Genomic DNA, 27,021 nt, shown 5'->3' with positions numbered 1-27,021 from the left:
ACCTCCTTGTAGCCAGCCATATGCGAGAGCCTGGCAATGTCCTTACTAATGGGTGCCATATCACTAAATCCAATGAAGTCATCAGCTGGCTTGACGGATTTTCTTCCAGCAGCCATTCATTGTTTTTTCTGTGACCTTCCATGTTGTATTTGTATTGTCACTGGCCTTCTTGTTATTATAATTGGCCCAGAACTGCTTGACTGTGGGCTTATCTGGGCTGTCAGTCATGTTAATCAGCTGACTCATTGTGTGGTGCTGGTAATATGCCTTGAAAGTGGCAATCACACCTTGGCCTATGGGCTTTGGACAAGTGCTGTTGTGTTTTTGGGTAGAAACATCACCTCTATGTTGTCTGCCCAATCTTCCATGGTTGTTGTGTGGCATGGGGCATTATCAACCAGCAGAAAGAAATGGTTGGCAATGTTTTCTTTGGCAGCATAGTCACGTAGTGTAGGGGAATAATTTGCAACATAATGCTGGTTCATAGAAGACGTCATCCAGGCCTTCTTGTTGGATCTATATGTTACTGAGAGATATTCTTTTGCATAGCCCTGAAGTACCCTTGGGTTTTCACAGCAGTAGATCAGTAAAGACTTCAACTTCAGGTCCCCAACTGCATTACCACCCAGCACCAGGATTAATCTGTCTTTGGATGCTTTCAATTCTGGAATAGTTTTCTCCTCCTTAGCAGTAAAGGTTCTGGATGACATTTTCTTCCAATACAGGCCTGTCTCATCATAGTTTATCACCTGTTTGGCATTGTAGCCACAATCTTCAATGTGTTTTTTCAGTGTTGGTATGAATGCTGCAGTGGCAGGTTTGTCAGAACTTGCTGTCTCACCAGTCATCTTGATGATGTGTAGGGCTGCTCAGGCTTTAAAACAGTTGAACCAACCCATACTGGCACTGAAAGTTGACCCATCCTTAACTTCATATCCCTTTTTATGTAGATCATTATAAATCAAGAGGGCTTTCATTGTCACAAGGGAGGTAGAAAAAGAATTGCTGCAGTGAGACAGGTTATCAAACCACAGCATTAAGAGTCTCTCCATTTCCTCTTCCTTGTCAGCATCTTTGCCATTAATGTAGAAGCTGTTTCACCAGCTTTCTTTATACTGTCTCCTTGTTTGATTATTGTGGAGACAGTTGATCGGGGCAACTGCATGATTCTGGCGATGGAGTTCGCCCCTTCACCTCCCTCACGGTGCTTAACAATTTCAATTTTTTTTCTCCAACAATAAACTCTTTCTCAGTCTTTTGGGCTTTATCTCACCAGTGGTAGTTGTTGCTGGCTGCTTGGAAGCCATCACGTTATGTACTACTCTCATAAAAGCAATAGTGAATATAAAATAGTAGCACAAAACGCAGACACTGATACATGGGTGCTACATCACTAAATCTAGTGAAGTTGTCAGTTGGCTTGACACAGTTTCTTCCAGCAGCCATTCATTGCTTTTTCTGGAGAAACAATAAAAGAGACATCTCCAAGAAATAAAAAATCAATGGAAAGTGGAATAAGAAAACAAAAAAATAGCTTTCAAAGAAATAGTACAGCAACAAATGGAAGAAAATGCTAAAGAAACAGTAATTAAAGTAATTAAGGAGAAAGAGAATTGGGACATGAAAAAGCCAAAGGAAAATGGGAGTATTCATCTACAACAGTAAGTATATAGGGATTACATGAGGCGGTTGGGAGAGGCCTTTTGAAGTCAATGCTTAGCCTCTCCATTGGCTGAGTTGCCTTGATGAGTTTTCTTTTTTGAGGTCTATAGAACTTTGGCTTTACCTCTGCACAAACCTTCCTGACATCTTCAGTGGAAAAGGGTAAGTTCTTAGATCTCACAAAGCGCAAAAGACGAGTCACTCCTGGATGACATAGACCCTCGTGTTGTTCAGTGAGAGTAGAAGACACAGAGACAGTAGAACAACAGAAGGCATCAGGAACCACATTTTCTTTTTCAGAGCAATAATGTACGGTATAACTGAAGGCAGCGAGTTCCATCCATCACTCCTGGATTTTGGTATTCTTGATCTCTGTGCATTTCCAGTTATCGAACATGAAGGTTACTGAATGTTGGTCAGTAATAAGATCAAACTGTTGTCTAGAAAGGAAGTGACTCCATTTATGGACAGCTTCAATTATGGCCATGGCCTCCTTTTCTACAATGTGATAATGTATTTCACTTCCTTGTAGAGTCCTAGACATGAAAGCCACTGGTCTCCCACCCTGGTTAAGTACAGCTGAGATAGCTACTTCAGAAGCATCACATTCGACTTCAAAGGGCAAGTTTTCATCCACAGAGTATAACGTTGTTCTTTCAAGTTCTAACTTGAGCAGACTGAAAGCCTGTAAAGCTTCTTTATCTAAAGGGAATTTCTTTGCACTCGCTAGTGGTCTTACTTTGGTTGAAAAATTTTGTATCCATTTGGCATAGTAAGCAAACATACCCAGGGCTCTCTTCAAAGATCCCCGACTCGTGGGGGGTGGGAGTTCCTGTAGTGGATGAAGTCTCTCAGGATCAAGCTTTATAATCCCATTTCCTATACAGTAATCAAGGATATTAATGGAGTGTACAGACTTAATAGTTTTAGAAGCATTGAGGATTAAATTTCTATTATTGACAATTTCAAGAAAGTGTTGTACATTACAATCGTGTTCTTCTTGAGTGTGGCCAGTAATAGTTATATTGTCCAGATATAGAAATGCACACTGTAAGTTTTCTTTCACAAGATTATAGTTCGTTGAAAGACTGCTACTTTATTTGACACTCCAAATGGAGCTCTACAGAATTCGATATAGGTGTCCATTAGCCTCAAAATCAGTGTATTTCTTGCCCGATTCTTTCAGCGGAATTTGGTGATATGCGCTTTTCAAGTCAAAGGTTAATTGAGAGTTCATTCAACATAGTGTTGATTCTTGGCAATGGATAAGCGTCTAGCTCTGTGTATAGATTCACAGTTTCTGAGTAATCCACACACATCCTTTTCTTATGTTGATTCATTGGCTTCTTCACTACTTCGACTTGGGCCCTGCATGGGGATAAGTTATTTTCAATAATACCCTCAGCAAGCAGACAGTTTGTTTCCATTTCAGTGAATTCCCTGTCATTTTAGTGACTATGGGCTTACAGTTAGGTGACAAATATTGAAAAAGAGAAGGCTCATCTACAGCAGCTGCCACTAGAGAACAATATGAGTCAGTATCAGGTAATTTGAGCATAGGTTTTGGTCCACCATATTCAATGACTACACGCTGGTGCTGTTTTTGGAAATCCTGGCCAAGCAGTACCCCACAGCACAAATCCTTCATCAGGGCAAGATGAGTGGAAGGATAAGTTTGTCCATTGAGATGTTGAGTTAAGGGAGTGTTGTATCGCTTTATAGAGTAGGTGAATTTTTTTTCAAGTGTGTTTAATGAATATAGGTATAAATACCCCTTACATTAGTGTGTAATTCTTCATGGTGTTCCTCCCATGTATATATAAGGCATAGTGAATATTTAATGAAGATATAGTGAGCTCTAGTGAAGCTCTAATTACTTAATGGAAAATCCTTCCACATCATTCAGCTTGGTATGAAATGAAAGCTTAGAGTCTGGGGAACAAATCTTATTGAATACATTTTTTCAAACTAATACCTCTGATTTTTTATTAATTTGTTTCTCTGAATAATTAAAAAATGCTGCAAAATTCAGGTTTCATAAATAGAAAAAATAATAAAATGTCTTTTATTTTTACTGTAGAAAATAAAGAGCATGATGTTTTCTTTCAAATGAAACAAAAATGACAAAAATCCATAAAGAACAACCGAAGATATTACAACAGAAAGAACAAAAACATAAACTTTACAGGACGGGGGATTTAAATTTTCACGACCATTTGTTTGATGGTTGCGATGTATAGCAAATCTCCAATTTCCTCTTTGCTGATGAGGTGTGAGGTGAGGGTGAGTGGTGTGGCATGGGTGGAGGAGGTGTAAGGTGGGCGTGGCTAGTAAATGCTTGCAGAGTGCTGGGTGCAGCTGTGCTGCTTTTCTCCTCTTTTTCCTTCTTGTTTCTATTTCAGGCACTCACGGGCCCTCTCTATATTCTGCCGCTTCACTCTCTTGTTTCTTGTTAATTTTTCCATGATCACAGCAACAATACAGGGTGAGGAGTCCAAATTGTTGCGTACAGTGAGAGCACCAGGAGCGATGTCACCTTTGACCTTTTCAAAAGTACTGATGCCCTGTCCACTGTCTTTGTGGGGTATGCTGGTGGGAGGAGTTGCCAAATATCTCCATAAACACAGTTTTGTAGCAAAAAACTAAATAGCTATAGAAATGTTGACACTTTCAATATACAGAATGTTTTTTATACAATGGGGTTGCCAGAAGTTGCCAATGTTTTATCTATTTAAACTGTATAAAAAAATAGAAACAAAATACAGTTGTATAACTTTAAGTGTTGCCACCATCATAGAAATTATTTTGAAATGTTTACCGAAAATTCGCTAATGTACCAGACTTTTTCGAATGATTCCTGGCAACGCGCCCTTAAGTCAACTTCGACATAACCATGAGAGTTAATGTCCAATGACTTCTGAGATAAAGCAAGATTTTTATTGGTTCGATGTATGAGAAGTTACAAATCCCATGCAATTTCCTCATCTATGTAACTGTCATCACTGCAGGAATCGACAAGTGTCGATAACTTTCGTCCATTGATGGTTGTCAATGTGGTCACTAGATGGAGGCTCTGAGGGAAAGTGGTGCCAGAGACGGTGGCAAGGACCGGAAGTTGGGAGGAGTCAAACATAGTAGCTGTAGGGGGTCTTACCTGTAGTGCAGGCACCTTGGACACACACACAAGCAAAATGACCTTTCTTACCACACTTATTACAGATAGAATTTTGAGCAGGACAAGTAGTATGCTTATAACATAGTCCTCCATGGAGTCTTTACATACAATTTTTGCAAAACAGAATAAGCCAAATCATAATTAGTACATTCCTCAATGTATTCATAAACATTATGACTAACAGTTCACAAGAGTTCTTAGTTTGTCAGATGCATTTTCTCCACACTCTTGTATGAAGTTGGAGAAGGTTTTAAACCAGTGCTTCCACTCTCGTGCTGCAGTTGAAGAGCTTGGGTCCAAATCCAGATGAGCCGACATCAATAGTTTTTCCATTGTCCAGTTGATTAAATTTAATTGTGATAACAATAAGAGACTTGGCTGCTACTCCCAAGTTTTAATCAGTTGGAACACCAATAAACCTGAAAATACATTACAGAATGATGATGATGATATGGTTTAATATCACTCCTCCCTATCAGAAGGCTAGGATGTTGCTCCTCACAGAGGACTTTGTCACAGAATGTAACTTACATAATATAATATATGTGAAGTCAGAAAATGCCATAGTTTATGCAATATTTCTTACACATCATTTACTGAACATATAGAAATCATATGAGTAGACACAACATAATATAAAAGACATAGTATATGATGTCCACATAATGATTGAATAAGTAAGGGAAAGGAATCAACTTACATAGAGAGCCATGATTGTTACCCCGACCATTCCCAGACTGTGACGACGTAGCCAGACAGTTTCGTCTACAGTTTACAGAGTATGACACGCAGCGAAACAAATGGCTCAAAGTGTGAAAAAGTTCAGTGACAAAATATAACAATCTGTAAGAAGAGATGAACCATCATCTAAGTGGACAAGTGTGAGTGAGGTCTTTGTTGGGCCATATACAACTTATAGTGTTAAGTGAAAATTATGCAGGTCTCTGGTATCCTCATAGAATTGCAGTCTAGTTGATAATTTTGTTACCATGTCTTCTGTATTGCAACTCATGTGGGACTCTGGAATGTAGTAAGGCAAAGGAATCCTTCTTTTATTGAGATACTTGTCATGGGCTACATTCTTTGCCATGAGATGGGAGATCACTTCTGCAATGTTATTGAAGCAGTTGCAGTGTTTGTGACTAGAAGTTCCAAGTACTGTGTATGATTCTTGTAGGAGGGTGGTACAGATGTTGTTCCACACCATAGTAAGAGATTCTGTGGTGAACACTGAGAGAAGGTTGAGGAACAGACTGGGAACTTGCCAAGGATAACCTGAAGAGTTAGTTTGGTGTCACAATTATGAAGAGGAGTCATGTCATATTTAGCATTGGAATAGGGATCACTTGCAGATTGGAGGCATGATCTTTAATCTTGGTTTACATCTTACCAGCCTATGATACATGGATGCTTCAGCATCACTCATCACATGAGTGATAACCATGTCACCAGCATCCTGCTGTTACACAACGTTGTAGTTTAGTATGTGCCAGTGATGAGACCTGGGATGCATCCACATGGTCTTGTACATGTCATGTACCTGGAACATGGTAATAAGGATATGGTTATGTTCACTGCATAGGCCAAGAATCCAGAGACCATTTTCATTGTTTCAACTTAATTCATCCAATTATGTGGTGTCTGAGTACTCCCTCCCATAGATGGTATCTATGTCCAACCCTAACATTCATATCATCCATAAGAATGAATTTTTGTTGCATGCTGGGATCCATGGGAGTGTTTTGTGGAGGCAGCCATAGAAGGCGTCTTTGTTTCTTTCGTCACTTGGTAGAGTAGGAGCATAAAAACAAAGAAGTGTGGCAAATTTTGATTTAGTACTGGGAATGTGCCAGATAATTATTTTCAGGATGGAGTTCTGCACAATGAAGCCCACCAACTCCAGGTTGGTCAGAAGGTAGCCCTTGGTAGAATGAGGCACAACTTTCATTTAATTCAGTGAGAGAGCCTGTTTCAAGTATTCTTATCATGCTCAAAGCAGCTTTCAACACTGTAATGAGCTAGCTCAGCTGTATTGAGTGCAGTGCTTCATCTTGTTCAATTGGAGGGGTAATATACCCTGATGTGGTGTTCACCAAAAATGAAATGCACTCCAGTTTCAGGCCATCAGCAGTCATGTGCTCCAGACTGCCTAGCATGTGGATGACTGACTAGAGGTTTCCAGTCGATGCAAGGGCTCTTCATTACTCACACAACTGTTGCCTTAGGACTTTAATGAGTAGGGCAGTGACTAATAGAGAATGAGTAGAAGGATGATGAATGATAGTAAATGAAGTGGTAAACTTGTGCTGATGAAGTTTAAGGTGGGAGGTATACTTGTTCTGGTCCACTATCTTGGCTGTCTTCTGCTTCATCCAGTAGAAGGGAAAGAATCTCAGACAATTTGGTGCTGAGTGCACCTATAGGAGAGTGCCAGGTTATCAACTTGTCAGTGCTTGCATAACACAACTCTCCATTGCAGGTTATTTAGAGTTGGCACCCCTACCCTTTTGTCTTCCAGGACTAACCACAAGGCAGTGAGCCACTCACTTGAGTTAGCCTATAAGTCAAGATAGTTGCATGGGGCATGGCACTAAGAGAACACCTGAGAGTTGAGATGCAAATGGTGACCAGAGATACAGGGCCCTCCCCGAGGAAGGCCACTACTGTATTCTGAAAATGATGGTACTATACCCCCTGGCATCCTATCCTGTATCACTCACTGTACTATGTGCTAGTCTTTTCATGTTTGTAATTTCTTTCATCTTTTTAACATTAACTGGATGTTTATTTGCTCTAGCTGTTGAACTTCTTTCCTCTTACCACTACCATAAGCTGGTGACATAGAAACTGTCCATACTAATACAGCACAGACAAAAATCTAATATTTCTTCCCAAATAGATTTGTGGGAGGACATAAGAACTGTAGCCAACTACTGTAGGGCTGGAGTTTCCAGTTGGTAAAACTTTGGTCAACAGTAATTTTTATTATCATCAGGTGGATGTAGGTATTCATTGTATAGATTAGAACCAACAACAGATACCTGCAAGTGATGGTCCTGTGATATGTAGCCTAAAATCATCATCTCCCTGCTGCATGTCTTCAAAACCCATCAACATCCTTACCTTCATCTGGATGTGCTACCTCAAGGGGCTGACACTCAGTCTATGGACTGGACCCATGGTCCCTCTCTGTTGATTTTGAATGTATTTTTTCCTTTTCATGTAAGGAGAGCTTACAATTGGTAATATGCTCCTTTTTTCCATTATAAGTCTCACATCAGCACAATGCATATAATAATCCAACATTTTTTCCCAGAGAAATCTATTGGAGAACCCAAGGACTGTTCCCAGCTGCTGTTGGGCTGCAGGTTTTTAGTAAAACACAAAGCAACAATTATTATTGTTGTGTAGTTTTAAACCTAACAAAACTATAATAAATTATTTGTTTGGATTTTCAAGCAGACTGTTAATTGAAGACATTTTGATTTCAGGTTAGATAGATGTGATGATGTAAAAGCTTCTAGAGAGAGATGTAAATCAGAGGCAACAAACAACACTCTTACTAACAAAAATGAATATGAGCCATCCGTCTTATCAGGGAAAACTTCAGAATCAAAGACATCATCTGACATTCAAGAAAATAGCCAAAGAAATTCAAGTGGTGGAATGCAAAGGAGAGTATCTAGTCAAAATAGAAGAGGAAGTCTTGTGACCATTCCCAGGATAGATGAGGTTTCACAAAATGTAGAATGGACTACAGAGGACTGGAGTGATAGTGAAGGAGACAGAAGAGATAGCAGTGATCAAGATGTGGAAATGAAAGATGGTAATACATTGTTTTTACATGCACAATCTGTTTTCCTGTACTGGGGTAGTGACTGCATGGTAACATGCAGTAGTAATTACATGGTAGTATATAGCCATTGCTTTACAGACTGTTGTGGGGGTGCCCCTATGAACCAAAGTCACGCATCATTTATCTGTGTTAGAGTAAAATATCTACTCATAGAAGAATGATGGTACTTTTTTACTACAACTATCCCTCTTTTATGCTGTGCACTTGAAACCTTGAAACTATCCTTTACCATTTCCTTTAACTCTTCCTATCCCTCTTAGTAGGAGAAGGAGGGCATAGTATTCTGCCACCATGATTCCCATGTGAGTTGCAAAAGGCAACAAAGTGGGATTGAGTGATGGGACATGGGATCCTGCTCTCTATACATTAATTCTACAAGAAGTCATGGCATTAGAGGGGCTGGGAAAACTCCAACCAGACTGAAAATTTGGTTCAATAAATGTATGTGGTTGTGGTACATATGAAAGTAAAAAGTAAGAGATTGGCAGTTTGCGAGGAGGAAGAGTGTTAGCATAAAGTGAGGCTTAGTTGAAAGGGGGTGATTTTGAGTTTGGGAGTGTGGTGGGTAGTGTTGGGAGTGATAGAAGAGTAAGGGTGGGAAAGAGTGGCTCTGCTGGTAAGTAAGGAGATAGGAAAGTGTGTGTTGGAATGAAGAGAAATCTCTTCAAGGTTCATATAGGTGAAAGTTAAATTGGGATGAGAGGTGTATTTACCTAGTTGTATTATATGGGAAGGGAGCTATGCTTGTGGTGACCTGTCTTTGTATCTTTTATCATCGAGTTTTTTTATTAAAATCTTGAATACTGTTTGCACACACTGTTTCTTTATCTAAGTTATTCCAGATATCCAGCACTCTGTGTGTGAAGTTTTTTTTTTCTGAGATCTATAGTTATCCTTTTGAGTTTCTTTTCGTGACCTCTTGTTTTTCCATTGTCATTTTTTAGTAAATTATTTCTATCAAGGATTTCCATTCCTTTCATGATTCTATAGAAAGTAGATCACCTCTTTCTCTTCTTTGCTCCACTGTTGGTAGTTCCAATTTGATCGAATCTTTGTATGTTAATTGGAAAGAGCTGGTGCCAACTTTGTCATTGCTCTCTGTATTCTTTCTAATTTCCTTATATTCTTTTTAGTACTGGGTGTCCATAGTGTTGCTGCATATTCCAGTTTTGGTCTTATTAATGTAACTAAATTTTTTTAAATCATTTCTTTATCCAAATAGTCAAATGCCACTTTCATTGACCTTATTAGGTTGAAGGTTTCTCCGACTATTTTATTGATATGTTTATCCGGTGTCATGTCTTTGCTGATATCACTTCAAGGTCTCTTTCTGAGTTCACTTTTTTTATTTCTTCTTCACTAATTTTATCATTTTTTGATATTCTGTTTTTACTTTTTCCAAACTCCATTATACTACATTTCTTGATATTGAATTTCACTTCCCACTTTTGAGTCCATAATCAGATTTTGTCCAGGTCTGATTGTAATGATTCACAGTCCTCCTCTGTTCTTACCTTTAGTATTTTTGCATCATCTGTGAAGAAATTCAAATAACATAAGAACATAAGAAATAAAGGAGACTGCAAAAGACCATAAGGCCTACACTAGGCAGCTCCGTATCCATCACCACCTGTCATCCCCATCCATAAAGTTGTCTAATCATTTTTTAAAACAACTGATAGTTTCAGCGCTTACTACATGGTTACTAAGTTTATTCCATTCATCGACCACCCTATTAGTAAACCAATTCTTGCCTATTTCCTTCTTAAATCTAAATTTGTCCAGTTTATACCCATTACTGCGAGTCCTGCCCTGTTGTTTTATTATGATGACCTTGTTTGCATCACCCTTGTTATAGCCTTTGATCCACTTGAACACTTCTATTAGATCACCCCGCACTCTGCGTCTTTCCAGAGAGTGTAAGTTTAGGTGCCTAAGCCTCTCTTCGTAAGGCAAATTTCCGAGTCCTTGTATCATTTTGGTCATTCTTCTCTGTACTGATTCTAGTGAATTTACGTCCATTCTGTAGGACGGAGACCAAAACTGTACCGCATAGTCAAGGATGGGTCTAACTATCGCTAGATAGAGTTTAATAATTACCTCTGCACTTCTATTCGTTACCGTCCTAGCAATGAAGCCTAATGCGCTGTTAGCTTTATTTCTGGCGCTAATACACTGCTTCCTGGTTTTAAGGTCCGGACTCACTAGAACTCCCAAGTCCCTCTCGCACTCAGATTTTTCTAAAAACGTGTTATCTAAGTTGTATCTATTTTTGGGGTTGTGTAGCCCTACGTTTAACACGCTACACTTAGAGATATTGAAGTTCATTTGCCATTTCACCGACCATGTTAACAGCTTATTAAGGTCATCCTGCAGAATCTGGGTGTCGTCACCTGACCTGATTAGGCGTCCTATTTTAGTGTCGTCCGCAAACTTACTAACATCACTATTTAACCCTTCGTCTAAGTCGTTTATATACATAATGAACAACAAGGGACCCAAAACTGAGCCCTGGGGGACCCCGCTAGTAACATTGCCCCACCTAGATTTTATTCCATTTATGGTGACCCGCTGTTTTCTGTTACTAATCCAAGCTCTAATCCATTCTAACACTTTTCCTCCTATGCCATGGGCTTTGATTTTATTTAGTAGTCTCTGGTGTGGCACTTTGTCGAACGCTTTGCTAAAGTCAAGGTAAATAACATTGTAATTTTCATTGTTGTCTGCTGCCTTATATACCTTAGTGTAAAAGGATAGAAGATTAGTCACACATGACTTACCCTTGGAGAAACCATGCTGAGAAACACGAATTAAATTATGCCCTTCAATGTGTTCTCTGAGTCTATTTACTATTATTGATTCAAGCATTTTTCCTATAACCAATGTCAAACTGATTGGCCTGTAGTTGCATATAGACAATCTATCTCCCTTCTTAAAAACAGGAACAACGTTTGCCTGCCTCCAAGCAGTAGGAACAGAACCAGTGTCTACCGATTTATTGAATATTTCAGTTAATTGGTCGCAGATTTCAAATTTACACTCTTTAAGCATTCTTGGAAAAATTTCGTCTGGACCCGGAGATTTTGTAGCTTTAAGTCTGTCAATCTGCTTCACTACTTCCTCTTTACTAATGCTGATATTAGTTAGACTACTTTCTTCATCCCCTCTGAAAATCGGATCCCAGTCAGGTACTTTATCTAACCTCTCATTAGTAAACACCGATAGAAAATAATTGTTAAACTCCTCACTCATTTTTTCTTCCGATTCAATCATGACATTTTCATCGTTTTTAATTGGTCCTATTCTTTCTTTATTTTTTGTTCTATAGAGGTGAAAGAAACCCTTTGGGTTGGATTTTGCTTGACTGGCAACCTTGATTTCATAATTATGTTTTGCTGAACGTGTATTCCTTTTAACCAGCTTTGCCATTTCGTTATATCTTGATCTAAGGTGTGATTCCCCGTTTTTCATTTTTACGTAAAGTCCTCTTTTCATTCCGATCTCATGTTTCAATCTGTCCGTCATCCATTTGGGAGTATTACTATTTTTCCGTATTGACTTTAGGGGGATAAATGTATTTTGTGCATTAATGATTAGATCAGTTAGATTGTTATATATTTCATTTAAATTACTGACCTGACTGTTGGGCCCTCGCCCCAATTGACCTGACCTAAGGTATGCGTATTACCCTCTTTGACCCAGACCTGACCTAAGGTATGTGCATTACCCTCCATGACCCACACCTGACTAGCCCCGCAACGAGAATCAAGAATGTCTGAAACGTCCGCCTGGCTTTTCGTATTCAATTTCAAATAGGTTTTTATATTGTCAAAGTTTGCTTTCCTGAAGTCTGGTACTTGAACGTTATTCGTACTTTTTATTTTTTCCCAAATAACATTAAATCTTATTTCTTGATGATCGCTAAAGCCTAGACTATCTCCCACTATTATGCTGCTAATTTTGTGCTCATTATTTGTTAGAATTAAGTCCAGGGTATTTTATTCCCTCGTAGGATCGGTAATCATTTGTTTTAGGAAATTATCCTGCACCCCATCTAGGAATTTCTTCGCTTCATGATCTCCTATTAAAGTTTCCCAGTCAATGTTTCTATAGTTAAAATCTCCCATGATTACAACGTTTTTGTACTGGGACGCTCTGTGAATTTCATGAATCAGGGAATCAGTCTGCTCAATGCTGAGGTTAGGAGGTCTATACAAGATGCCAATAATAACTTTCTTATTCTTGCCTATAATCTCTACCCAAATAGATTTCGTACAGTCCTCTTCCTTAATCGAATTGTTGATAATACAGTTCAACGCTCAACTCCTTCATCCATGTCATTTATATATATGGCAAACATGATTGATCTAATTACTACCATCATTTTTCTCCAAGTCAGGAATTCATCCATCTAATAATTTACCTGCGATGCCACCTATTGATTCTATTTTTCTTATTAATTTCTTGTGTGGTACCTTATCAAATGCTTTTTGTAGGTCTAGATAGGCACAGTCTGCCCATCCATCCCTCTCCTGTATTATATCTATTAGTCTCGAATAGAAGCAGATCAGGTTTGTTGTACATGATCTTCCTTGTCTAAATCCAAATTTATTGGGGTTCAATATAGTTTTTTCTTCCAGATGTTTAACCCATATGCTTTTGATTACTTTTTCACATATTTTTGCTACTGTGCTTGTTAGGGAGACTGGTCTGTAATTAGTTGGATTTTCCTTATTTCCTCCTATATATATGTGGAGGGAGTGAACATGAGGGGACGTCCTAGGATGAGGTGGATGGATGGGGTGAAGGGGGCTTTGGGGAAGAGGGGAATGTCTGTTAAGGAAGGACGGGAGAGGACAGAAGACAGGGGTGAATGGAGAATGATTGTATATGGATGATGTTGTGATGGATGAGGTGGAATGGGCGGGGGGATAGGGGGTGAGGTAGTATGTATGAGCAAAATTTGACGCACCCCGAAGGGATTTCTCCCCGTCTTCTCCTTTTATGCATGGGGGGACAGAGAGGGTGGTCGCCGATTTAATGAAGCGGCCTTGCTGTGGATGTGCTGTGTCTTGTGACACTGCTTCTGACCCAGGGCAGTGGACAAGGTACAGGGATGACCCGTCATCCAGGAGGTGCTAAGAAAAGAGGGAGGGTGGAGGGATGTGGAGTGTATTCAGGGATGGAATGGGTGGGAATGATTTTATGCCTTTTCCTTTTTGGCTACCCCCCTTGTAAGGGGAAAAAAGCCTTGGTATATGTATGTACAATATTTGCATTTTTCCAGTCCTGTGGTACCTTTCCTTCTTTGAGCGAGCATTTGATTATATTGTATATTTTATCTGTTAGCTCCTCTATGCATTTTTTCTTTATCCAATTTGCAATTCCATCTGGACCATGCAATTTTATAACATCAAGTTTTTTTATTTGGTCACTGATTTCCTTCTTTGTTAGAATTATTTCCTTCATTGTGGGGGAATTTTTGTCTCTATTCCCTCACAGTTAGGCGAGTTCTCGATTGTGAATACTGATTTGAAATGAATGCTCATAATTTCTGCCATTTCTTGTTCTTTTGTATATTCCGTCATCCAGGAGGTGCTCAGATGAGAGGAAGGGTGGGAGGGGTGTGGAGTGTATTTAGGGATGAAATGGGTGGGAGTGTTTTTATGCCTTTCCCTTTTTGGCTACCTCCCTTGGAAGGGGGAAAAAGCCTTGGTATATGTATGTATGTATGTATGACTTCCTTGGTGCAGCTTTTCTATTTCTTGTTTGTTTTTTAGTTTACCATTCACATATCTGTAAAATAGTTTAGGTTGTTCCTTGCATTTTTCTACTGTTTCTTTTTCATAGTTTCTCTTTTCTTTTCTGCATATTTTAACATGATTGTTTCTTAGTTTGATGTATGTTTGCCATTTGCTCGCTTTTTTGTCTTTTTTCCATTTTTTCCAGGCTTTGTCTCTTTTATCCTTAGCTTAGTTGTTTGCGGATCACACTGCGCTTGTGGCAGGATTGGAGGAGAGATTGAGGAAGTTGGTGACAGAGTTTGGGAGAGTGTGTGATAGAAAAAAGCTAAAGATAAATGTGGGTAAAAGTAAGGTGATGAGATGTACAAGGGGTGAAAGTGACAGCAGACTAGAAGTGAGCATTAAGGGAGAGGGACTGGAGAAAGTGGATAGTTTTAGATACTTGGGTGCAAATGTGGCAGGAAAAGGTGGAGTGGAGGTGGAGGTAGAATTTAGATTGAGAGAAGCGAGCAAATGCCTTGGTAGATTAAAAAGTGTAATAAGGAATAGACATTTGGGAATGGATGCTAAGAGGACTGTATGAAGGAGTGATTGTGCCAACAGCACTGTATGGGGCTGAAACATGGAACATAAGAGAGGAAGAGAGAAGGAGTTTGAATGTGTTTGAGATGAGGTGTCTGAGAAGTATGATGGGGGTTACTAGGCTAGATAGAGTGAGAAATGAGGAGGTGAGGAGGAGAACAGGGGTGAAAAGGGGGTTGGGAGATAGGGTTGATGAAAGAGTATTAGGATGGTTTGGACACATGGAAAGAATGAATGAAGAAAGACTAGTAAAAGAGGTATGGAAGGCAGATGTGGAGGGAGTGAACATGATGGGACGTCCTAGGATGAGGTGGACAGATGGGGTGAAGGGGGCTTTGGGGAAGAGGGGAATGTCTGTTGAAGAAGGACGGGAGAGGACAGAAGACGGGTGAATGGAGAATGGTTGTATATGGATGATGATGTGATTGCATGATGTGGAATGGGTGGGGGGATGGGGGGTGAGGTAGTATGTGTAAGCAAAATTTGACGCAACCCGAAGGGATTTCTCCCTGTCTTCTCCTTTTATGCATGGGGGATGGAGAGGGGGGGTTGCCGATTTAATGAAGTGGCCTTGCTGTGGATGTGCTGTGTCTTGCGACACTGCTTGTGACCCGTCATCCAGGAGGTGCTAAGATAAGAGGGAGGGTGGAGGGGAGTGGAGTGTATTCAGGGATGGAATGGGTGGGAATGAGATTATGCTTTTTTCTTTTTGGTTACCTCCCTTGTAAGGGGGAAAAAGCCTTGGTGTATGTATGTATGTATCCTTAGCTTCACTACATTTTTTGTTATACCAGTTCTTTATGTATACTCTTTTTTGCTTTTGTTGAAGTACACATTTGTTCACTCCCTCATTATAAATTTCTTTTAGTATATTCCATTTCTCTTCCATCCTTGTTTCTTCCTTTAGGAATTTTTCCCAGTTTGCATTACAAAAGAATTCTTTAAGTTTCGCAAAATTTGTTTTGTTGTACATTGGTCTTCCTATTCTTTGTTTCTCATTTCTTCTTAGGTCTATTTGTTCTTTTAGTTTGAATTCTATTAATACATGGTCACTCTTTCCTATTAGTGCTTTGTAATCTATTCTGTGTACAATTTCAGGTTCTGACGTAAGTATTAAATACAGTCTCGAAGGTTCCTCATTGTTTCTGTATCTGGTATTTTCCTTTATCCACTGAGTCATTGTGTATTCAATGGTCATATCAAGTAGCATGCTGCCCCATATATCTTCTCCACCCTTTACTGTCATTTCTTCCCAACATATTTCTTTAAATTAAAATCACCCATAATTACTGTATTTCCTTTCCTTCAATATATCGGTAAGTTCATACTTAGTATCTTCCAACAATTTGGAATGATCTTGTTCTGTCCAGGACTGTGTTATGGGGTGTACATACACTACTACAAATTTTCTACTTTTCATGTGGTTGCTTTCAACTTTTATCATAATTGATTCTACATTGTTTTTTTCCTTCTTTTAACTTTGTCACATATAACTCTTTCCTGGTCAAAAATGATACTCCCCCTCCCTATTTTTCCTTTCTATTCTTCATCCAACAGTTGTATAGACCTTGTCCCACAGTATTTGGTGGTAGATTACCTTTTAATTTAGTTTCTACTATTCCCATTATGTCCGGTTTTTCTAATGCCAGATAGTCATTTAGTTCATTCAGTCCTGAGATCATTCCATCTATGTTGGTATAGGCTATTTTTTTTTTTTTTTTCTCTCGTCTTTTTCTGTTTGCTTTGTTTCCTTTTTCCTGATATACCATTTTCTCATCCTCAGGTCCACCTCTTTCCAAAAAAAAAGAATTCTTTTCAGTCTCAGTTCTTTTTTTAATTTCTTTCATTCGCTTCATTTCTAAGCTCCTTTTCTTTTTCTTTTTCTTCATCACTCATTTCTTTTTATCCATATATTTTTGTGTTGTTCACTGCTTGTTAGTTTTGCTGTTCTAGATAGTACTTCCTCTGCAATCATTTGTGACCCAAGTTTTACTTTTAGTGGCCTATATTGTTTTTCTTTTGAGTATCTACCTATTCTATAAGTGTCCTCAACATCTTTAAGCTTTGTCCCTCTGCTTGAATCTCTTTCAGAATTTCTTTAGTGCTCTCTTTTTCTTCATTTTTCCCTGCTATCTAGGAACATCATGCTTTTCTTTAATACCATAGATTACAAAGGTTTTTTTTTTTTTTTTTTTTTTTTTTCTCTCCTCATTCTTTCCTTGTGTCCAGATTATTGCAATACTCTTTCATTAGCCCCGTCTGCCATCTTTTCCACCCTTGCTTCTCCTTATCTCCTCATTTTTCACCCTGTCCATCCTTGTAACCCTCATTTTAGCTTTTAAACACTTCATCTTTTATATAAATTTATCTTTTCTGCATTCTTTAAATTTCAGGTCTCTGCCCCATACAGTGTTGTAGACACAACCACCCCTTCATATAATCTTCTAATTGCATCTGTCTCCTCTGTCTATATACCAAAGTCTTTTTTCACCCCAATAAGGGTGACACTTTTCATTCCCCCCAAGACATTTACATGCTCTCCTCACTCTCTATTTTACTTCCACCTCCATTCCTCCATTCCCTGCTGTATGTAACTCTATAAGTTCTGCTACACATGTTGTATCAATGAATCACTGTTGTACTTTAAGGTTTATTCTTGTTCAACCTGCGATACATCAAGGCTCCAATAATTTATACTCATCACTCCTAATTATACTCCATAGCTCCACATGAATTACATCAATGTAAACTATCAGACAATGGACAAAAGTTGAAACTTAACCAAACAGAGCAAGTCTGTTAATCTCACCAATCACCTCACTTGAGTATGTAGTACAGCACAAGGAGGTACTGCCAATCACTAACAACTGATTATATACACAGTATGTGACAGCTGTACACTAATTAAAAATTCCTTGGTACTATACATCAATGGTATTCACAGTGTGTGAGATCATGGAAAGCAATTGCCTGCAGAGTTAATACCTCATACTTATGATGTACAGTAGTTGTCCTTCAGCTGTGTCTGCCAAAGTACACTGGTTTGGTATGGTTACACAGGACACCCAACATTGTCCTCTGTGGTGTTGATGTTGCCAAATGTCACACCCTGAAAGAGTTCTATTGCTGATTGCAATGACACAACTTGACTAGTGTTTAATGTGGTGCCCAGTAGGTGCATGGAGTTACAAGACTTTTGTAGCCTTGGTGGCTGAGAGGGTTATGGCACTGTAAGGTTATCTTACTGATGGCTGAAGCAGTAGGTTTGAATCCTACATGTGACTGTCATAAAAATGATCAGATTAGTTGCTGTCACTAGCAAATTTATCTTGTAGTTACCATCGGGAAGCGTGATAGGTATATGTTCCAGTCCTTACCCCTTCCATGAGTGGGTTCAGGTCTTGTGTAAAAGAGGAATTGGGGTCACAGATTAGTGATCTTTCCTATCCTCAGGAATCAGAAATATTCTGGGTTACAAGACTTTTGTAGCCTTGGTGGCTGAGAGAGTGAAAGCACTGTAAGGTTATCTTACCAATGGCTGAAGCAGTAGGTTCAAATCCTACATGTGATTGTCATAAAAATTATCAGATTAATGTTGCTGTCACTAGCAAATTTCTCTTTTAATTACAGTGGCAAAACATGAAAGGGATTTGTTCCATTCCTTACCTCCTCCCATGAGTGGGCTTGGGTCTTGTGTAAAACAGGAATTGGGGTTGTGGATTAGTGATCTTTCCTATCCTTGGGAATTAGAAAGATTCCAGGTTACAAGACTTTTGTAGCTTTGGTGGCTAAGAGGGATAAGGCACTACAAGGTTATCTTACCAATGGCTGAAGCAGTAGGTTCAAATCCTACATGCAACTGTTATTAAAAAAAAAAAAAAAAAAAAAATCATATATATATATATATATATGTATATATATATATATATATACATATATATATATATATATACAAAATCTCAAACTTGCCTGCATTTCTTGTCTAATATAGAGGCCTCAGATTGTACAATAGATGATATTTGGTTGATTTATTTTTTCAGAGGATTTAGAAGAAAGGAAACATTCTGTCTCATCAGTATCAAGTGCTTCCAGTGGTCCAGTCTTTCGAGTTGTTCGACAGGTTTGTTGTTTGGTGTTGTGGTTGTTGTATTAGACTATGATAAGTGCTCTCATAGAGCAAGTAGATTGCTCAGATCAATATTAAAATTTCCAGCAAGATGTACTTGGGTATTGACTGCATGCTATGATGAAGTAGTGATTGCATGGCAGCATGCAGCCTGTAACTTAGGGATTGGTTTGATATGCCCCTACATCATTTGTCTGTGTTGGAGTAAAATCTCTACTCATAGAGGATTGATATTACTTTTATACTTTATCAGTCCCTTCTATATGCTGCTCCCTTGAAATTGTCCTTTACCACTTCCATGACTATACATCTTCTTATCCCCTGTGGTAGGTTGGAAAATAATTTTGCCACTGGATATTCTCATGCAAGGTGTAAAAAGTGACAAAATGGGGTAGAGTGATGCAACTATGGATCCAGCTACCTATATGCTCATCCTGTGAGAGTTTAATGCAAAAGAGGGTCTGGGTGGAGAACTTCAAACAGGACCTTAAAATTTGGATCAATGAATGTACATGGTTGTGGTACAGATACAAGGGAAAAAATAGCTGAAATGTTTGTGAGAAGGAAGATTAGATGTGTTGGCAATAATTTAAACTAAGGTTAAAGGTACTGGTGTGGTGGTGTCTATGTCATGGGACCAACCTCCTCCATGGAAGGAATTGAGGGCCAAACTGTCACAACAAGCCCTGGTCACCCTTGTGAATGGCACAAATCCCAGTGAGCAGCTTTGGTTATTCAGGGCAAATACCACAACCCTTACCCAAAAAAACACCATCATGTTATTCAACGCTGAGGGGTGATTCTATGGTGATTATCCTTCTTCTCCTATTAGCCAGAGATATAGAAAGCAATCCTGGACCCACCAGAGATTACACATGTCCAACATGCTCCAAGCCTATCACCTTGAGCCATCAGATAAAGGGCTCAGTTTAATGCAATTTATGCAAAAACTGGGCCCACCTCACTTGCACAATATTTCTATCTATATACCAAGGACTTTTTTCCCTGTATAAGAGAAGTAGCCTAGTCAAAAGGCACATGCCCACTCCCATGCATTTCACTCCAACCCACCACCCTATAATTCCTCTTATCTTAGCTCCTCATGGATGAAGGGTCACCTCCCCACTGCCCTAGGTCAGAAGCAATGCAGCAAGATACAATACATCCACATCAAGGCCACTTCACTTAATGGGCAACCCCCTCTCTCTGTCCCCTTATGTAGAAAATAGAGAAGACAGGGAGAAATCTGACATAAAACACTTCACAGACACCTGGACCTTTTTCCTCATGCCCACCCCTGACCTCACCCTCTTTTCTCCACTCTCAGCCTGAATCCTTGCCCTTTTTCCCCCCCTTCCCTGCCATTCACTCCCTCTTCTGCTAATAACCCTGATCCTAAGCTTCCCCCACCTGTACTCCTACCCTATGCAGTAACCTCCAACACATGCAGAATGCATACATACATATACCAAAGGCTTTTTCCCCCTTACAAGTGAGGTAGACAAAGTCAATAGGCATAATTCCACTCCCACCCATTTTATCCTCACCCACTTTACTCCCATTCACCACCCCTCCTTCCTTCCCTCTTCTCTTGGGTCCTCTTAGATAATGGGTCATCCTTGCATCTTGCCCATTGCCCTGGGTCAGAAGCAATTCAGCAAGACAGCACATCCACAGCAAGGCCATTTCATTTGTTCGGTGACCCCCCTCTCCATCCCCTCATGCTGAAAAAGAGAAGACAGGGAGAACCCTTTGGGCTACATCAAAATATCATTTACACATAACCACTCCCTAACCCCCCATCCCCCACCCACTTCCTTCCATGTATCACAGCATCATCTATACAGCCATTCTCCACTCACCCCTATCTTCTGTCTTCTCCCTTTCTTCCTCAACAGACATCCACCTCTTTCTCAATGCCCCTTTTATCCCAGCCATCCATCTCGTCCTTGGTCACCCCCTCCTGAATACATACTGAGCAGCCCTGTCCTCCTTGTTCCACGCACCAACTTTGCACACCTTGTGACTCCCTCCTTGAAACATCCCTATTTCTCCTCCATTCTTAGTTCTACTCTATTCTTTGCTCCGTCTCACTCATCTCTCAGCTTCTTGTATTCCTCCTTTTCTTTCTCATTTAAACAGTTTACTCTAAGCACCTCCCTACCTTCTGTCCTTTTCCTCTTTCTCCGTCAATCCTACACTCTCAACTTACCTTTCACAATGAGCTAAGATGGGAAGGGCAGCAATGGGTTTTGAATAATAGGTGTTGGATTGGTGTAGATTGGGTACATGTAACTCAGTCAACCCTCTGTATAAATGGGAAGATACCTTTTGCTATATGTATGTTTGCAACTTGTCAGATTCACTTGATGTATTATTCAAACAAGATGTACACAAAGTCACTCAAACACTATTACGTGTACACTCCACCCTTACACTAAAGCATTATGCTTATCCACTCAAACCTGCCCTGATTTATTTGGTTGAATGTAGTCCATTACCCCCATGAGACAGAAGGGACCCCCACCCCACTACCCACTTTATTATCCGTATTGCTTCAATAGGTTACAACTAATATTCTAAATATCTGAATTTGGAGATTTAATGTTTTATTTTATTATATTAACTTGGCTTTATCTCTTCAGATGAAAAGTAAAGTGAAAAACTCCAAACTAGTGGCTGAATTAAAACAGCTGTCAGCATCCAAGGAAACTCGAAAGGGCCAAGTGCGACGAGTCAGCGTTGAATTGAAGGCAGCACAACAGAGACTCAAACAACTCAATGCCACAATAAGACTAAAGGTTAGATATAAGACAACTTTATTGTTAAATCAAGGCAAAAATATACATCAAGCTGGCCATCCCTGTGTAAAGGTTGTGAATGGTAATGTAAAGAAGTGTCAGAAAAATTACATGCATACAAGAAATGGCTGCAAAAACCTTAGGAAGTATTTGAGAAATATAAAATGTAAGAAGCAAAGTGCAAGGTGGAAGAGGCCAAGGGAAGATTGAATGTGTAATGAGGTAATTGTTTCTCTGAGATTTTTGAAAAGATTAAATGTTCTGGAAGGAAAGGAAAATTGTGCAAAGAGGTCAGTTGGGCAGAGAAGAGAAGATATAGGGAGTAGATGGACATTAGTTAATGGAGGAGAAAGCTGGGAAAGAAAAATGGGCAAATTATTTCAAGGAGTTACCAAATCTGAAGATAGGCAGGGAGATTTTGATCATAGTGGTCAAATATTTTTAGTGACTATGATGGGTAGAGAATTATAATGCAATTGCAGAATAAGAGTTACAAGTAATATTGAAAGGAATGAAAGCTGGAAAGGCACTTGGATTGGAAGTAAATCATGTGGAATGTATGGCAAAGAGTGGAGTAGTAATGATAGAATAATTGGTGAAATTGTTCAGTAGGTTTCTGAGAGAAGGATGTGTCCCAGTGGATTGGAATTGTAATGCAAAGTTTTGCCATCAAAAGGGAAGGTAGACAAGTACATATGTAGTTTTAAAAGGATTAGTATGTTGATTGTGGTTAGTGAGGTGTATGGGCATGTATTGATTGAGAAGATTAGGTGAGAAACAAAGGTAATGATTGGGGAAAAGCATTGTGAGTGTTGGAGAGGAAGTTCTAGCACATCATCTCAGACCTGTTTTTAGATGTAAGCAGGCATTGGGGATAGCAGCATAGAGGAAGGGGGGAAAGGGGGTTAGCATGGGCTATGAAGGGAGTGGGAGAGAGGTCCTGCATGAAAAGTGAAGGGGAGAGATAGTTTCCATACTTTCAGGTGATTGGATGTTTTTTAGGTGTTATCTGTATTTGTTGAAATTTCTCCCGGGGATCCTATCCAGTAACTTTAAAAAATATAAATGAAAATGAAGCAAGTGAGCATTACACCATATAGAAAACTCTCCCAAGTTAAACTAGAATCACACTTGCACACCTATATTCATGACACCATCCATCACGAATAAGTATCAACACAGAATAGGCCTGGCCAGAGCTTTAAACTGCCTCAGATGTAACCACCACACAGAAGACATAGAACATCTCACACACTAATGAATACAATGGCCTCTTGTCTTCTGCAAGAGAGACAATGGGCAACAGTTTGATTGATCTCACTGACAAGACTGTCTCCACAAGAGACAACATTTGATGGAGGAGACAAGTAGGATGCTCACTGAATTCATGGCTGGGGCAAGTTGACCTGTTGAGATTTGTTTGAAATAGGAATCAAACATGGAACATAAGAGAAGAAGAGAGAAGGAGTTTGAATGTGTTTGAGATGAGGTGTCTGAGAAGTATGATGGGGGTTACTAGGCTAGATAGAGTGAGAAATGAGGAGGTGAGGAGGAGAACAAGGGTGGAAAAGGAGCTGGGAGATAGGGTTGATGAAAGAATATTAGGATGGTTTGGACACATGGAAAGAATGAGTGAAGAAAGACTAGTAAAAGGGGTGTGGAAGGCAGATGTGGAGGGAGTGAACATGAGGGGACGTCCTAGGATGAGGTGGACAGATGGGGTGAAGGGGGCTTTGGGGAAGAGGGGAATGTCAGTTGAGGAAGGACGGGAGAGGACAGAAGACGGGTGAATGGAGAATGGTTGTATATGGATGATGTTGTGATTGCATGAGGTGGAATGGGCGGGGAGATGGGGGGTGAGGTAGTATGTGTGAGCAAAATTTGACGCAGCCCGAAGGGATTTCTCCCCATCCTCTCATTTTATGCAATGATGGAGAGGGGGGGTCGCCGATTTAATGAAGCGGCCTTGCTGTGGATGTGCTGTGTCTTGCGACACTGCTTCTGACCCAGGGCAGTGGACAAGGTGCAGGGATGACCTGTCATTCAGGAGGTGCTCAGATAAGAGGGAGGGTGGAGGGGTGTGGAGTGTATTCAGGGATGGAATGGGTGGGAGTGATTTTGTGCCTTTTTCTTTTTGGCTACCCCCCTTGTAAGGGGGAAGAAGCCTTGGTATATGTATGTATGTATGATTAATTTTTTTCAAGGTTAGTCAAAGATTTATGGATGCATTTACCTTGTTGTTAAAGAAACTTATGGTACTTCATTGCAGGAAGCATTCATTCGTGAACTGGTTCGAAGTGGGGGAGAAGCAGAAGTGACACGAAAGAAATGTGAGAAAAAAATGGGACGACTGGAGAAGGAGGTAAATAGAGCAAAGCAGCTTTACCAAGAGGCACAGGATCAGCTGAAGGTTGGTCTTTTACTTGTATATGAACAGGAACATGTTATTTATAGTTGTATCTAGAAGTACATTCAGCTTTCAGTTTATTGACCACCATTTAATGAATTTTGGAGGAAACAGACAAAATCCAGTGATTTAGAAGAAATTTCTGAGACCTCCATTATATGATCACACCATATCAAGAATCCATCTTCACTGTCCTTGGCAAGTCTGATATTGAATTGCAATAAATAGGTTGATTTGTGTGTGTGTGTAAGCACATTGGGCCTGATAGTGAAAAGAGTGTAGAAGAAAGCAAACCTTGAATAGATTTGAATGAATGCTTAGAGAGTTTTGGGAGGAACGTCAATGCAGTAGTTTTGGAAGATCTCAATGGTATAGTAGTGGATGAACCAGTAGATGGAATGGTTGGGAAATTTGGAGTGCTGGGTGAAAATCATAGTGGAGAGTTTATGGTGACGTGTTAAGAGAGTTGATGATAGCTAACATGGTGTTTGAGAAGAGAGTTAAGCATGGGTACACATTGGCAGGGGTGGTGGATGAAAGGTTTGTTGATAAAGCATTAATGTATTATGTAGTTGCATCCAAAGGAAGGATAGGAAGAGTTCTGGATGTCTTTATTCTTAGGGGAGAGAATAGGGGAATGTCATGTTGTTTTTTGGTGGAAAGGAAGATAAGAGTGGTAGATAGGTGGAGAAAGAGGAAAAGGAGAAAAGGTAGAGAGATGCTTAGAGTAAACATTTTAAATGAGAAGTAAAAGGAGGAGGGGTACCAGGAAAAGCTGAGAGAAGTGTGAGAGGTGATGAAGGATAGAGTAGAGGTAGGAGTGGAAGAGAAATAGGGGTGTTTCAAGGAGGAAGTGACAAGGTGTGTAAGGATAGTAAGTGGAACAAGGAGGATGGGAAGGAATAGAAGGAAGGGTAGTGAGTGGTGGGATGATAAAGTGAAGATGATAGTAGAAGAGAAGATTCAAACATTTAGGCAGTGTTTGCAAAGTAGGACTTGGAAAACATATGATAGGTACAAAGAAATGAGTGCATAGAGGTTTTAGGGAGGAATGTCAATGTAGTGGTATTGGAAGATCTCAATGCTAGAGTAGAAGATGAACCAATAGAGTGGGTGGGAAGTGTGGAGTGCCACAAAAAAATCATAATGAAGAATTGATGGTGGCGATGTGTCTAGAGAGTTGATGATAGCTAACACTGTTTAGGAAAAAGGTTAAACATAATTACGCATGGGAGAAGGTGGTGGATGAAAGGGTGGTAGATAGGGCTTTAATGGACTATATAATGGTACCCAGGAGAAGAGTAGGAAGGTTTTTGGATGTACATGCTCTAAGGGGAGAGAATGGGGGAATATCAGATCATTTTTAGGTAGAAGATAAGTTGAGAGTGGAGGATAGATGGAGAAAGAGAAAAAGAAGAGAAAGTAGGGAGGTGCTTAGAGTAAACTGCTTAAATGAGAAGGAAAAGGAACAGGAATACAAGGAGAAGCTGAGAGATGTGTGGAAGGTGGTGAAGGATAGAGTGGAAGTAGGTGTGGAAGAGGAATGGGTGCTTCAAGGAGGAAGTGACAAAGTGTGCAAAGATTATATGTGGAACAAAAAGGATGGAAGGGAATAGAAGTAAGGGTAGAGTGGTGGGATGATGAAGTGAAGAATGTAGTAGGAGAGAAGAAGCAAGCATTCAGGGACTGGTTACAAAGTAGGATGAGAGAAAAATATGAGAAATATAAAGAAAAAGAAGAGAAGCAAAACATAATATAAAGGAGGTAAAAAGGAGAGCAGATGTAAAATGGGGGAGGAGTATGACAGAAAATTTTGAAAGCAATAAAAAGATGTTTTGGAAGGAAATCAAGAGAGGAAGGGGAGGTGAGTCAAGTAGAGAAGAAAAGGTAAAAGGAGCACGTGGTCAGATCATGACTGAAGAGGATGTATTAAGGGAAGATGAGTGGAGTATTTTAGTGAGCTGTTGAATGTGGAAGAGGATAGAGAGGGATTGGTGGTAGTAGTGGGAGTCAATAGGCAAATGATGGTGATGGGAGAAGAAAATGGAGGAGAAATAAGAAAAGATGAGATACAATTAACTTTGAAAATGATGAGAACAAGTAAGGCTCCTGGATTAGATGGGTGTCTTGCAGAGTGTTTGAAGAAGGGAGGTACATTTATAGTGGACTGGCTGTTAAGGTTGTTCAATGTGTGTATTAAAGAGAAGCATGATGTTCCTAGATATCAGAGAAAAAGAAGAAAAAGAGTTTGCTAAAGGAATTCTGAAAGAGATTCAAGAGGAAGGACAAAGTATAGATAAAGAAATTGAAGAGATATATAGAGTAGGTAGATACTCAAAAGAAAAACAATATAGGCCACAGAAAGTAAAACTTAAGTCACAAATGACTGCAGAGGAAGTACTATCTAGAACAAAACTAGCAAATGTGAAGAACACAAAAACGTATGGATAAAAATAGAAATGAGTGATGAAGGAAAAAAAAAAGGAACTTAGAAATGAAGCAAATGAAAAAAAAGGACTAAGCCTGAAAAGTTTTTTTTTTTTTTCTCTGAGAGAGAGGGAGAGAGTGGTGGACCTGAGGCTGAGAAAATGGTATATCAGGAAAAAGGAAACAAAGCAGACAGAAAAAGACGAGAAAGGAAAAAATTAAAGTTAGCCTATACCAACAT

The 27,021-nt window shown here is 39.6% G+C and overlaps 1 protein-coding gene across 2 annotated transcripts in view; it reads left to right on the top strand.

Moving 5' to 3' along the window:
- Positions 1-27,021, top strand: part of cos (kinesin-like protein costa) — a 148,375-nt gene that overhangs the window by 63,839 nt on the left and 57,515 nt on the right. For both annotated transcript variants that reach the window (XM_076209564.1, XM_076209565.1), the window contains 4 exons: positions 8,329-8,663; positions 19,060-19,139; positions 21,791-21,946; positions 24,216-24,356. In XM_076209564.1, the coding sequence (XP_076065679.1) occupies positions 8,329-8,663; positions 19,060-19,139; positions 21,791-21,946; positions 24,216-24,356 (712 nt within the window). The remainder of the gene's footprint in view (positions 1-8,328; positions 8,664-19,059; positions 19,140-21,790; positions 21,947-24,215; positions 24,357-27,021) is intronic.

Source organism: Oratosquilla oratoria, chromosome 26 (genome assembly GCF_046742065.1).
Source record: "Oratosquilla oratoria isolate Oo_2021 chromosome 26, ASM4674206v1, whole genome shotgun sequence".
Classification (NCBI taxonomy): domain Eukaryota; kingdom Metazoa; phylum Arthropoda; class Malacostraca; order Stomatopoda; family Squillidae; genus Oratosquilla; species Oratosquilla oratoria.
The sequence above is the reverse complement of the archived record's forward strand: the minus strand, read 5'-3'. Positions and strand labels throughout refer to the sequence as shown.